Source organism: Gordionus sp. m RMFG-2023, chromosome 3, assembly GCF_954871325.1.
Source record: "Gordionus sp. m RMFG-2023 chromosome 3, tfGorSpeb1-WG-v2, whole genome shotgun sequence".
Taxonomy (NCBI): domain Eukaryota; kingdom Metazoa; phylum Nematomorpha; class Gordioida; order Chordodea; family Parachordodidae; genus Gordionus; species Gordionus sp. m RMFG-2023.
The window spans coordinates 43,004,895-43,020,196 of NC_088777.1; the positions used below are offsets into that span (position 1 = coordinate 43,004,895).

At 24.0% G+C, this 15,302-nt stretch overlaps 1 protein-coding gene across 3 annotated transcripts; it reads left to right on the forward strand.

Annotated features, from left to right (window-relative positions):
• Positions 1 to 2,857: 2,857 nt before the first annotated feature.
• LOC135926358 (LIRP-like) lies at positions 2,858 to 14,413 on the forward strand. 3 transcript variants are annotated; one of them, XM_065462204.1, is made up of 3 exons: positions 2,858 to 2,976; positions 11,515 to 11,855; positions 13,375 to 14,413. In XM_065462204.1, exons 2-3 carry the CDS (start codon positions 11,552 to 11,554, stop codon positions 13,566 to 13,568), a joined length of 498 nt encoding a protein of 165 aa, XP_065318276.1. In that variant the 5' UTR covers positions 2,858 to 2,976; positions 11,515 to 11,551; the 3' UTR covers positions 13,569 to 14,413. The 3 variants fall into 3 exon arrangements, with proteins under 3 accessions (XP_065318276.1, XP_065318278.1, XP_065318277.1); XM_065462206.1 differs by lacking the exon at positions 2,858 to 2,976 and adding an exon at positions 9,769 to 9,786; XM_065462205.1 differs by lacking the exon at positions 2,858 to 2,976 and adding an exon at positions 11,160 to 11,341.
• The last annotated feature ends 889 nt before the right edge of the window (positions 14,414 to 15,302 follow it).

Sequence of the window (15,302 nt, forward strand, 5' to 3'; positions counted from 1 at the left end):
TTATACGCGCTATTTACGTAATACCAATTATAATGATTAAAAAATAATAATAATCAAGATTATTTATGATTTAGTAAAAGTGAGAAGAAGAAAATAATTGGCAGTATGAAGCTGTATACTTTTTTTTGTCTAGTTCAGTTCAATTATGAGAGTTTGAATTATTTTCTTATTGCGCTTATTTTTAATAACATATTTTTTTGTGCTATTTATATTTTAAAATTATTTTACCTTATAAATATTCTTTATTTTTGTGCTATTTATATTTTTAAAATTATTTTACCTTATAAATATTCTAATAAATTTTTTTAATATTTTCTGATTCATATCTACGCGGTGTTTGTAGGCCACACATATACACCCATTTTTAAATAAATTTTATAAATCCCTTACTCATATAATGAGTGTTTAGCCAAGACCACGCAGATGGGATAGAGGAAAAAAATTTTAAAGAAATTTTTTAGAAATTTAGAATTATACTTTTGGAGAAAAATCTACATCTGTCGTCTCATATTTAATATACACTCTCCCCACTAGCCCATATCAGGCATCGGCTCAAATGTGAAAATCCTATTATTTAAAACAAATATAAATAACTTTTCGGGTACGGGTTTATTTACCGTTAACGTTCGTAAGTGCAATTTTTTGCACTATTCTTATTTATTTATCTCTTGCCAATTCTTTCGAAGAAAACTCGAATTACAAAACAAATATATGTAATAATAAAATATTAATTTTGAATTTCAAAGTTGATTAATTGTTTTTTTACAAACAAATAGGGTTCTTCAATTAAGGTGATGGAAAAAAACACCTTTTTAATTTTTCTAATTGTCCCTTTAATTTATGACGCAAATTCTATTAAATTTTTATCTTAAAAATTACATTTTAATCGGAACAGACAAAACAAATCAATAGATAAGGTACATTTAGTTATTTATTTTATTTTTTTAAAAAAACTTGTATATTTAAAAAAAAAAAATAGAGAATATCTAATAATTATATATTATCCAATCCAATAGGGAATATAATTTTCTTTTCCACTTCTCATTATCTCATTTGTAAAAGTTGTGTCATTGGATATTGATTTGATATGTTCAACTCAATATTTAAAATATGTTTAATGGATAGACACTTTATTAAATGATTATCTGTGTTTCTTTAAAATTTTAAACCGAATAATCGTCAATAATTTTTGTGAATAAACTTGCAATCACTAATTAAATTATATGAGCTATCTTCTTATTTTCAAGATATTAAAAAATGTAAATATAGAAATTAAGGGAGACCTTTAAAAACACTTAAAAATTTTTAAATTTGGTAAAAAAATATTTCCGGCTATCTCAAACGGTGGCTGCCTAAATGATGAGTACATCGTACATGTAATTAATTTTTTTGGGATAGGTTCCATATAGCTAAATTGGGAATCTCTCTTACATAATTTTAAAAGTAATATTGAAAATTATATTAATAGATGATATGAAGTAAACTCTTGTATTTAAATTGAGTTTTTCAAAACCTCTAAAAATAGAGGAAATCTCATGTTGTTCCCAATACATTATAATTTGAACAATAAAATAACAATTTATCTTACACTATAAGGTGCTGTACGGAATCAAGTGGTTTAAAAAGTGGTCTGACTCAACCAGGTTGGGGCTTGTTGAGCAATATCAACACTTACAAAAAATGAAATTTTAAAAATAGGATAATATATTAATAAACTGTGATAAAGTCCACGAATATTATATGGTTTTCGTTTCGGTATATATTAATATATTGCATTCAAGATAATACATAAAAAGGTTAGAAAGTTTTTTTAGAAGATTTCAGGAAAAAGTTGCTTGCCTATCCCCGGATTCCCTTATATCAAATTTATTTATCATAAGATCATAAATTTGATTGAGGTCATATGGCTCTTTGTTCGCTGTGCCATGATTTTCCCAACTAGCTAATTAATTTAACGAGAACAGCTGAAGTATACACCCCTCCCCCAAATAAAGCCCTAATTAAATTAATTTCATTAATTCCTTCCGCGTAAAATTATATTATACATCAAATATTATATTGTATAAACATATTGTGTAGGGTTTTGTAAATTCAAGGCTATCCTTAAATATGCAATCATTTATAGCGCACATTATTCATTAATTTTGAAAAGAAACCCTGATTTTATTTGAGTTGTGGATATTAAAATTAAAATAGAAATGTAAACCCAAATTATATTTAAAAAAATAAATAAAATCCAGTTGAAAACCTTCAAAAGGGGGATCTAAAAATATTCAATAAAATTTATGGCCCAAAAAATTTACCCAAAAGTCTCCTTTACTTTAAAATTTAACGTAATGCCATATTTTATGATTAAATTGTTTAAATATATTTGATAAATTTTATGTGTAACACAATCATAATAATTTTAACCTATTTATACCTTGTTTATATTTTTTTTTATTTAATATTGTACCGATATATTAAATATGAATAAACAAAGAATTTTTTTTTTAAGAAAAAAAAAATTAATTAATTAGTATTAGCAATCTTGTTAAAAGCTTTTCATGTAATTTGTATTCTTATGTGTTTTTGTAAGATGGGTATTGCCTTGATTGAATATTATTAGAATCTGACGTCTTTACTCATTTTAATATGTGTGTAATAAAATGTTTAGGAGGAAAAAAAGGCATTTCTAAGAAAATTCAGACAACAAATTTAAACAGTAAAATAACAAAAATTAATAATAGCTTTAATCTCCTAATTATGTCTATAACTATAAAAGTTGTATATATTATTTTAAAAAAATTGATATAAATACTTCTTACTTACTATAATATGGCTATAAATATAATTTTTTTAAAAAAAATAACCTATACACAAAGTTTAAAATAAAAAAATATCATAATTTTAATATTATAATCTTTAAAAAGAAGAAGAATTAAAGAAAACATTTCTACCGCCAATTTGTCGAAATATTCCAAAAAAGTTATCAAGGTATTTATATATTATTATAACTCGGTCAAAATGATCTCCCGCTTTTATAGTGATAAATTTTGGGTAAAAATTCTTATTTTTTCTTAATTTAACATTCAAAAGAGAATAAAAATTATGGTTATTTATGAATCATTTTCCCCAAGTTTCGAATAATTTTTTTTAAAAAAAAAAAGATATGCATACTAGAGATCTGCAAAGTTAGGCCAGGCCCGTACCCGGCCTGAGTCGGGCCCATTCTATTTAAAATAATCGGGTTCGGGCCGGGCCCTAATATTTTAAAAAAAGTTCAGGCCGGGCCGGGCCTAATATTTTAAAAAAGTTTGGGCCGGGCCGGGCTTTATATTTTAAAAAAAATTCGGGCCGGGTAGGGTCGAACCTTGGAAATTTTTTTAAATATATCTAAATTTATCAATTTTATATTAAATTTTTTATGTAAAATAAAAATATTTGATTTTATTTATTGAAACGAAACGACATATAACAATATGTCTTTTATTTTGAGTAATTATAAAGATTAATTTCTATATTTAAATAAATTCGGGCTGAGCCGGCTGGGTAAATTTTTTTTAAAAAAAATTCGGGTTCGGGCGGGCTTGAAAAATTAGGCCCGATGCAGATCACTAATGCATACCTTATATTTTTAATCTAATAAAAAAAATGCTAAATTTTAATTTTTCCAAATAAGATCGGCTGCAACTTTATTTTTCTATTCTCCTTCTAATCCTTTAGAATGCTATTTTCTTTCATCATTTGGTATTGTTTTTTTTTCTCTTTCAATAAAATAGTATAATAGTATATTTATAGAAATACCGCATTGGGATATGAAATTCGCCAAGTATCCTGATTCTCTCAATTTTAAATCAATTAATGAGATGGTTATTTTTTTTTAAACTGAAAAATTTAATTTAACCAAAAATATATTATCAACATCTATAGAGAACTTTCCGATTTTATTTCGTTATAAACTTTTCATGCATTTTATAAATTTGAATGAGGAATCTATCTATATACAAATAAATATATACATATTAAGATCAGTTTAAAAAGTTCGCGGCAAAAGTGTTTGAAAATTAGTATGGGTATACTCGATTAGTAAATAGAGGTCCAAACCTTTATGCCATTTATGTGCAAAATTTCTAGGCTTACATAATATTATTTTGGCTATCTTAATCGAACCATTTTTAAAAATCTACCCAAATCGGGTCGTTTAACAACACATACTTTTCATTCTGTAATGTCCTCCTAGATAAATAAAATACAAAAAAATTAAAAATATTTTTCGGTAAATTATTTTAAATTAAATGATTTTGAATCCCCTTTAATACATATACAAAAATAATTGAAATTTATTTTAAACCATATAAAAAATTAATTGATAATTATTTTGCCCTAAAATATTTTTTTTTTTAAATCAAACGTGACATTTCAAAATATTTTCGAAGGTGAAAACAAATATTTAATAAATAATTATTTATTTTTTTACAACTTATTTTCTAGCTTTTGGGTTTAAAATAAATTCTTCTTCATCTAACAAACTGATAAGTAATAGATATTAAAAAATTCAAAATTGACGGTCAATTTTATTATTAGTTGCTTTATTTTTGAAGGGATGGGCTAAAAAAAATTGCCTTATTTTATAACTTTTGCATTTTAAATAGTTTATTACCAAAAAAATAATATAATTATAAAATTTTTGCATTATATTATATGTTTGTCCTTTTTTTCGTACAAATTTTAAACTTACAATCTTTTTTTTTAAAAAAAGAATAATATCAAAGTCGTTTTGTTGGACTATTATTTGTCTTCTTTAACATCCTTTTATAAGTTAAAATAAGAGAAAACTTCCATTTTTATTTCCTATCTTTACCTATTAAAAAAGAAAATTTTTATTTTATTAAGTAAAAAAATAAAATAAAATAAAGACATTGGAAATTTGAATAATTTTATTATAAAAATTTTTATAAAAGAACCATGAGCTAGCCAAAATGACATATAACTGTTTGATATTAATAAAAAATTATCAAATTTATCATTTTTATATATATAAAATTATAGAGAAAAAAAAGGAAATAAATTACAGGTAATATATATAAATTAATTAGGAATTTAATTTAATACTCTTTAAAGCTGGCGCTATAAACAAAACTTGAGAGTAGGACCTAGCCATTTTTTTTATGGTGTGTTTTGCGTCTTTGATTTTATTATATAAGGAATACGGCCAATATGTCTTTTTTCGGTTAATTAACAATTTATTTCCAAATTTAGATCATTTTTTGAATGCGGTCCTTAAATTTAAAATTTTATTTTTACTGGATATCTATTCCAACATGTGTTGAATTTTTATTTTATGAATTTTGGAAAATTTTGTTATGAACTCTTGAATTACTTTTAACTTATATAATAGTAATTTTTTCATAGTTTTTATAAAAGGTATTAATGAAAAATGACTTAAAAGTTAATGGCAAAATTATCCGAAGTTCATAAGGTAGGAATTCTGAACATGCTGAGTAAAATCAAATTTTAAAATACTTGGTCAAAAAATTATTTAAAGTTGAAAAAATAACACATTGACTCTTACAAATGCAACGAATGCATAATTGCCACAATTGCTTTATCGGGAATTCAATTTGGCAAAAATTTGTTGGCCTTTCAGATCAAACAAAGCTCTGAAGATGGCCCTGAAGTCAGGTTCAGATACAAAAACAATTTTAAAAAAAACCTGGTTCGAGCTATTCTTATTTTTTGACCCAAAATATATTTATAAAAAAATTAAAACCAATAAAATAAAATGAGGATTTGGATTAGTATAAAGCAGTTAAATTATTATTTTTACTGTATAAAATAAGTCTTATGTTCTTACATTAAAAATTCGGGAATTCGTGCAACATAAATTTATTAATTTTGTAAGAAGAAAAATTCCAAGAAAAAAACTTAAAAAATATTTTTATTAAATATTTTCTCTATAATGCTCTTGTTTAAACATTTATTATTACTAAATAGGGTTTAAAGGAACGAAGTCAAGTTGCTTATCTGATACAAATTTTTTAAAAACTTGCTACTTATAAAATTAATTCAATGATATATAAATATCTTTATTTGTATAATAATTCATTTTATGATAAATAATTTATTAATAGTAAATGATTATTGACAAAAAATATAAATATAATTTTTTATATATGCTTAAACAAATCCCGTGAAGGTCACCTTTCTCTGAATTAAACAAGGGTTCATTTCAGCTATTAAATACCAAAGGATATAATTTTTTTTAAAAATTTTAATTATTGAGATTAAGATACGTTGGCAATTTCAATTATAAAATAATAATTTCCTGATTGACAGAACTTTCTAGAATATTCTCCATTTGATTTATCAGGTGTTTATATTTTTTATAATTATCAGTATTTAAGTTGCTAATAAAAAAAAATCGACGATCTGGTTGTCTAAATATGATGTTTTTACGTGTTGAGTGGTTTTTTTGGAGGGGTGGAGAGGGGGGTATAACTATACCACAGGGATTTTAAAGCCTACAAACAAAAATTAAACATTTTCGATCAGGGAGTTTTTTTAAAATAATATAGGTATTCTTCGATGCACTTATATTTATCTACTTTTCCCCCTGATAACATAACTGCTTATCTACATCTCTTTTAATTTTGTTATAAGAGGATTTTAGGAATTTCTTTCCTTTTTGATAATCGGATTTTATTTATCTTTTCTTTCTTTTTTTCTTCGTTTTTGATTTTCATAAAACCCCTATTATTGTCTACCAAATGGATTAATATAATATAACTAAGTCCTCGTCCTGGTTTTTTTTCCTTATTTTTTGCAACTTATTTTTGTTTAGCTCGGGCTAAATTGATGATTTTGAACTAGGACACACTTTTTTGGTTGAAAATCACAAAGATACGTTTCATAAGTAAATATTACATCTTTCATTTTAGGCTGTTTAGAGGAAGCTATGTATACGTCTAAATAGCCTGCTGTTTAGAAAGAACTAACCATGACACGGCCTAAATATTGATAAAAATTTTCAGAACAAATGTTTAATCTCTTTTAAATCACAAATTTGGCTAAAACCTTGTTGCTAATAGTTTTTTCCTTTACACTGGCTCTACTATACTGTTTAAAGCACTCATGATCACTAATAAATGCCGAATCATTAGCACATATTACAGTATTAGTGTTATAATTGTTGGATAAACTTTAACGAAGATAACAGAAAAATATTACATATTTTCTAAAAGCAAAATAAAAAAGGGAAAATCAAAAATACCTAATCATCATTTATATGCGTGACCGAAATTATAGGCATGGAGGCAAAGTCCTCGAAATATTTTTCGTAACCCATCTCTCTCTTAAATAAATCATGGATACGACATTGGATATAAATAAATAATAGGTTTAAAGACCCAACTAACCCAGGAGGTCTACAAGATCCTGATTAGGTAGTATACATGATCTTAATCAGTATATTCATTTTATAATAGAATTCTTTTATGTTATAGGAGGCTTCAGCGGTCATCGGCTTAGTAGGGCTCAAAACTTATGGATATTCCCTCCAAAAATTTTATAGAGTAATGTTTTCTCTGATAAATTATCAAAAATTAGTTAAATAGGAAAGTAATGTACTTTAATTTTCTCCCTCTATTCTTGATTGTAGAGCTTGCAATTTATTTCTTACATTATCTGTTATTATTTTGATAAGCGTAGGTAATATTAGCGATACATTTTGCAATTCATTATACTTGGTGATCACATATGTTAGAGCCGAGAAGCATAACAGCTCGATTTATGATTTTTTATTTGAAATTTTAAAAAGGTTATTTTAAAATATAAGTCAATCAAAAATTAGAGAAAATAAGTTAAATTTTCCTAATTTTATTATAGAACATACATAAAAATAATAAATTAAGTAACAGTAGCATAACCACATATAAAGCTAATTATTGAACAAATGTATATAATTTTAAAACACGTTATGAAGTTTAAACCCAGTTTGAAAATATTTATAACCCTTCAGTCTCACCTTTCAAAGATTTCTTTTAACAGTTGGGGTTAAAATTATAACATTCGTACTTTTTGGTTTGACAGCCCTAGCTATAATATTATATATTACTTATTTTTGCATATTTTTTTAAGTTTTTTGCAATACAAATTTTTAATTTTGTTGTAATCATAATTCTGGGGGAAATTTTATTTTATACCATTTAATAATTGAATAAAATATATTATAATAATAATCGGTAAAATTTCTTTCATCATCAATACTAGTGAATGTTTATTGAATTTTATCAACATATATTGAGAAGAGTTCCACTAAAAGAGTCCATAAATTGTAGTTTTATTGGAGAAGTATTATTTTCCGGAATAAATTTTGCTCGAAAGTCTATAATAATCAGTTCATTAGGTGAAACTCGCGTTCACATATTTTTGGTAGCTACAATGAATTTATTAATAAAAATTTTAAACTTTCTTAAATCATCGTAATGTTTATTGTCGATATTCCATTATCAGATTGATCCCTCTCCATAATATAATAAATGAATCATTTATATTTTTTTTTGCAAGCAATATCTGCTGGGATATATAATATTAACATCTCACTTTTACTAGAATTTTCAAAATTATACTGGCAATTACTAAAGCGGTTATAAATTACGTTTAAATGATTGTAATAAACAATACACGATATCAAAGCGAGAAATGATAATAAATTTTTTTTAGCAACGCTCTACTTGAATAACTAGTCTTATATTTCATATAAATTGTGTCATTCAAGAATTTAAAGAGTACCATGGCATAATGATAGACTATAGTAAGCATTGTTGCGGTGCCATGCCAGATAAACGGTTTTGACATTAAGTATCTTAGCTAGCCAAAAAAAAGAATTTTAATTTTGCGAATAATCTTCAGATAAACAAAATATACTAATGTATTGATTGCCAAAAGGTTTAGACTCTAATTCAATTAGGTCCAAAAATAAAAAAAATGCATTTATTGAAAACAAACACCAATAACAGATTTCATATAAACAATAAAGGCTACTTTATTGGTATGAGTATAGAAATCTTAGATTGAAGGCTGGCAATAATATTTATGATTCTTATTAGCATTTCCTAACAATGCAGTCGACTATATTTAACGCGGAGATATGTAGTGAGTGTCATTTATAAAAGTTTCATATCTACTTGCGCTTATGTAATTCTATTAATAATATAAATTTTGATTTTTGTTACCCGCCATACATCACTGTTAACATGACATACTCATCTTGATATCTACCAAGGTTATTCAGAATTTAAAAAAAAAGATTTTAGTATTAATAAAAATTGAATTAAAAAATTTAAATTCTGTTATAAACCATATTTAATTATTATTCATTAAGATCAATTTGTAATAAAGTATAAAATAATTTTAATATCTTTAGTATAAGAGCTAATAAAAAAAAAATAAGAATATCTTGAGGAAATACGATATTATTTAATAAAACGTTTTAATTAAAATGTAAATATAGATTAATTTATATAGATTCTAAATTACATTTTTGAATATTTTTTTTACTAGGGAAGCAGATTTTACAGCATTTTTATGCAAATTTTTATTTTTCATAGTAAGCATATTTATATTAATGAGTTAGATATTAAACAAGTAAATTTAATTATGCTAAACTTAAAATATATCTATTTGTATGTCCGTGGAATATGTAATTTAGTATTCTTTTTTAAACTTGACTTTATAATTTTGCTAGAAGGTAATAAATTACTTAATCTTATTATTATGGAATTCAATGCACACTGTATAATTTATGTAAGTCATTTTAGAGATACCATAATATTGAATTTTTTTTTAGGTTTGACATTTTTTTCATTACAAATATTTAAAAGTATTATTAACTATAATTTTTTTTTTGCTAAAATATACTGTATTATAGTAGCATTATCAAGGAGGGTGGGTCCCTGTTTGAAAATTTGGAATTATTATGAAACCCTTTTCATTTATAAATTTCTCTAGCACCTTCAAAATGTGAAAGTATAGCTAACGCTCCTAACATTTTAAATATTATAATCTAAATCCCTTTCTTTTGTTCAATTTAAGAACATTAGAATTTTTTTGAAAAGTTCTCCTAAATTGAATATGCTTAGAAACGTCACTCTTGGATTTTTTTTATAATTGTGTTATCTCTATTTTAAATACACTTTTAGAACATGTCCATCTGTATTTTAAATACATTTTTATAACATGTCCAACCTTGGAAAATATATATAAGGTTGATTAATAATAATTTTTAAGTTTTATTTACCAATAAAATTTTCATGCATAGTCTTAGAAAGTCATAAAATTTAGCGGCGAACAGTCTAGCACCCATTTCATTCTGTTTATTATAAAATAATAATATTTATCAATATATTTATTATTATTTAAAACATTAATTTGTTCTCTTTAGCGCCAAAATTTACACTCTGAAAATAACAGATAAAAAAAATAAAACAGAATAATTACATAATCGGTGATTTTATTATAAATAGTCTGAAGTGAAGTTAATGTAAATATTGTGACGCAATTTTTATTTATCGAATAAGAGGCCACTTGATATGATTGCTTATGTTATAAATTTTTTTAATTAAAAGTTGATTTATTTAGGGAAATCTTAAGTGTTACTACTACTTGTTGGGCTCGATTCTATTAATTTTGGCACATAAAATTTTGCGCTAGGCCTAAATAAGTAAAAATAATTTAATGCACGCTTAATGATATATAATGAAGAGCAAACTTTGAATAAAAAAAACATGTCAAGTTTTAATACCTAAAAATACATTTTATTATTAATATATGTAACATAATAATATGTAATATAAACTATGGTTGGAAATAATATTTTTAATTTTATCAAATTATCAGTGAGCATTATATAATATATTATATCTTTTGTTACCAATGTTTCTTTAAAATCACTCAATTGTTCATAATACATTATATATTTAAGTTTTATAACATGAATAAAATACATTATATATTATAATATATTATTGTTTTAAAAATATGTAGGACAAATTTTAAAAACCCACCTTTAATTAAAAAATATATTATATTTTTTAAAAAAATCTTTATTTATAAATTATTTTTAAAACTTTGATTTAAATAATATAAAAATATTTTAAAAGCACTACACCCATCGCCTCCCCTAATTTATATAATATTTATATTTGCCCAAAAATTTTGAAATTAGGTTACAAAACAAAATTTTCGAGTTTGACAAAATCATCCAAAATAAAAATTTTTTTACAAAATTTGTATATTTATAAATGGGATTTAATTGCTATAATAAAAATCCTTAGCGGATATTCATTATCTCCATACTCCCGTAAACATTCTTAATGCAAATATTAGTTCTATTAAATTTTATTATTTTTATCTTACTGAATAATATTTATTTTAAAAAAATATACCTTTTCCTTCATTAGGAGGAATGCATTTTTTTATTAGATTAAATTTATATAAAGTAATTCATTTCAAAAAAAATCTTTTTTTATACAGTTGTTAGTCGGAATCAAAGAACAATAAAGGAATAACAATGCTCAAATTCAACTCAATTATGAAGTGTAATAACGACAAAAAAAAATTACTGATAATCTCATTACTCCTGATTCAATTATTGAGCCGAGAGTTCTCTATGGTTAACGCGCGTTTCTACGACATTCGGTCGAGTGAATCGAAACTAACGGATACCGAAATCGATGATATGATAAAAGTTATAAAGACTCATAAAGTTACATACTGCGGCAATAATTTGAATAAAATATTGCATCTCGTGTGCAACGGGGTTTATTATGAAGGCAAATCTAGATTTAAAAGAGGTCTCTTGAACGAAAATTCAAGTATAATAAATTATTTTTTAATAAATGATCTACAGCAAAACTCTAAAGTGGTTTTTTCATTGTGATCACCTCATTATATTGATTGCTTTACTTCGATCCTTTGAGGTCCTATTTATTTTTATTTTGACTACCTGCTAATGAACAGTCATTGAATGACCACTTATTGGAGTTTATATTGTAAACTATTTGTGACGAATTTTTATTTTTTAAAAGTTAAAGATTATTATTATAGTATGCTCATATATTCTTCATCTAGGGGAGATCGGTGATCATGTGAGCCCTAAAAGGCAAACACCATGATCAGAGCTATACTCACTACTATATAATTCTAAAAAAATAATAATTTTGTTCCTTTTACTTACTTTTACATATAGAGAAGAAAAAAAAATACAATATAATAATTTTTGCGAAATAAATATTGGGAAGGAATAAGCCCATTCGAGGATGGTCGTGCGGTTGTTTGTGAGAACTAAGAAAAACAATCTTTTAATTCACTTTGCATTGTCTTTAAAAGATTTATTTAATATGTAAAAATATTTTTAAAATTAAAAATCAAATTTAAACTTATAGTTATATCATTAATTCTGAAATGAATGTTTAAATGGTTCGTAGGAACATCTGAAGACTAACCCCATACAGGGTTTAATCTTTTATATAAGATAATTTTTCAATGAACTCCATTCTTTATTTATCATTTACAATTAATTTTTTTTAAAATTTGATATGTATTATTTTTTTTTAAAAAATCTACATTTAAAGTGTGAGTATATTAAATAATATATAAAATTAAAATTAAAAAAAATAAGAATTAAAAAAAATAAGAACCAAAAATAACTATTTAAGTTAAATCGATAAGGCTTAATGATCCATGTGTAGACAGTTGAATAAGCAAATTTCGATTGATATTCTTTGCCGTAAGTAACATTTTTGATTAAACGTAACTTCTTTCCTATTGTTTTGAAAATTCCATGGTTTGAGGTTCAAGTGAACCGCAGGTGTCTGAGACTATCAAAACGAATAAAATTCTTTAGGTGGCTGTGTTTATTAGTTTTTTCTGTTCTCGTGGAGTTAGTGGAAAAGAATCTGGCAAAATGATCTATGCAAGTTGAATCAAGCAAGAGGAACACCATGATGATTTCAAGGGATTAAGATCATTGTTATCAAAACAATTAAAACTTTTATAATTTTATATTTTTAAGAAATTAAAAAAATTTCAATATTTGCATATTTTGCGTTCTACGAAATTTTTATTGGCCCAATGTTAAAAAAAATTTTTTTTAATCGCCTAAAATGTATAATATAGTTATATATTTTCAATAAAACAATTAAAATATTGGAGTTTAGTATTTAGTAAGTATCCTATAAGAAAATTCCCGCCCGCAAGAATTTAGATGATAACATCCCGATCTCCCATACTCACCCATTCTTAATAATATAAAAATATACATTATGTATATAATAGGATTTTTCTATATTAGTTGAATATTTTAACAAACTTTTTTAAAAAATAATTAATTAGATTATGTAGATTCATCTAACAATTATAACGAGGACGACGACTCTGATGAATCTGACGATATCATCCATCAACCAGGTACTAATATGTTATCTAGAAAACCAGGTGCATATAAAGAATGCTGCCTTAAGGCTTGTACTATTTTACAATTGAGGGCATTTTGTGGTAAACCTAAAATGTCTATAGAAAATTTTTAAATTCCTTATGATTACAAAAAAACACAATTCAAATGATATTTTATTTAAATAAATATTATTAATATATTTATTCATTTATTTTTTTTTTACTGATCGAATTTTAATTAAAAATTTTATATACCACATAGTATTTGTTTTAAAACTTATCCACATTCTTAGAAAATACGAATCATTTATTCTTGTCTCGCTTCTTAATTAGATAATTAACTTTTATAAACTATTTTTAAAAAATTCGATCGAGATAACAATTATTTATCTATCAATTGTGAGAACCAATGCAGGCAAGGATGGCTTGTAATTAAAATGTTCATATTCGCTTAATCAGCCTCTTATCATTATAAAATTTGATGTCCTTCAAATATAATATTAAATCAAATAACGATTAAATTAAATATCTTATTTTTATTATATAAATGTATGTATACTTTAATTTAAATATATGTATTTAATTTAATATTTATATTTCTATAATATTTTTGTTCTGCATTATTTGTTTTAATTTTAAACAAAAAGACTCAATAAGCACGCAATATACTGTGTTATTATAATATTATTCTAAAATCCCATCAATTTATCCTTTTTCTATTTTAATATGTCCCATTTTTTTTTCAAACACCATGCTCTTGTTCTTTAATTTAAAAAATGTGATTTATATATAAATATATAATATCGATACTTTATATTGCGCATAAAACTTATCTTTTCAACGCGATCTCATATATTATTTATTTATTTTTAAATAGAATTAATTTATCCAAAATATTTAGATTTATTTATATTACCTTTTTTTTTTGTATTATTGAATTTGTATTAAATGTCCAGTGTCTACATGTTCGTGATAAATAATAACGAGTTTTGAATAGCTTATGGTATATGTATTATATTTAACTTTTTTATTAAATTTATTTCCTAATTTATTAATCACTCTTTTAAAAAAAAAAATTAATACTAATATTTTTTTGATTTTGAAAATATTTTTTTTAGAAAAAATTAGTTTCCGAATTAAATATTCGACGAACTAATGATAGATTCATAACTAAGATAATACGAAGATACCTTATACGAAAACAATGCAATTATTCGATTGCATTCATATTTTTATAGGTATGATTTTTAAAAAAATCTATTTTAATTAAAAAGGAGTTGACTATGTCTAAAACAATAATAAATATTCAGCCTATTAACACAATGTAAACTGTTAGTTAAAATAGTTTTTAAATGTTTTAGGATGCAAATAGGGATAATTAATCGTATTCATAAAAGGCGAAAAACAATTCGTTTTTTTTCAAATAATAAGAAAAACAATTTCTTGAAAGCAGTTGTATGGAAAGCATGACAACAAAGTCTAGACCTGGGGTCTGAGTGAATAGAGATATCTGTGGGCTAATAAATTTATGACCATTATCTAAGTTATTGATGTATTCGAGGTAAATCAAACTTTTTTACCGAAATCACGATAAAACTATTCTAAACAAGCTATCAAATTTACGCATACATATCAAAAAAAATTAGCATTTGATGTTGTATTTATATTCAATAATTTATCTTTCGGATAAATAGTTTGTAAGACATTTAGGAAGGGGTTTAGTGATTTTATTAGGTAATTATCTATTGCCCATGTAAATTTTTAACATAGATATTTTAAATTTTTAAAACATTGTGAAATTTTTCTAATTTTTTATGTGGTACGTTTCATTGATTATTTAATACCTCAATTTAAAAAAAAAATAAATC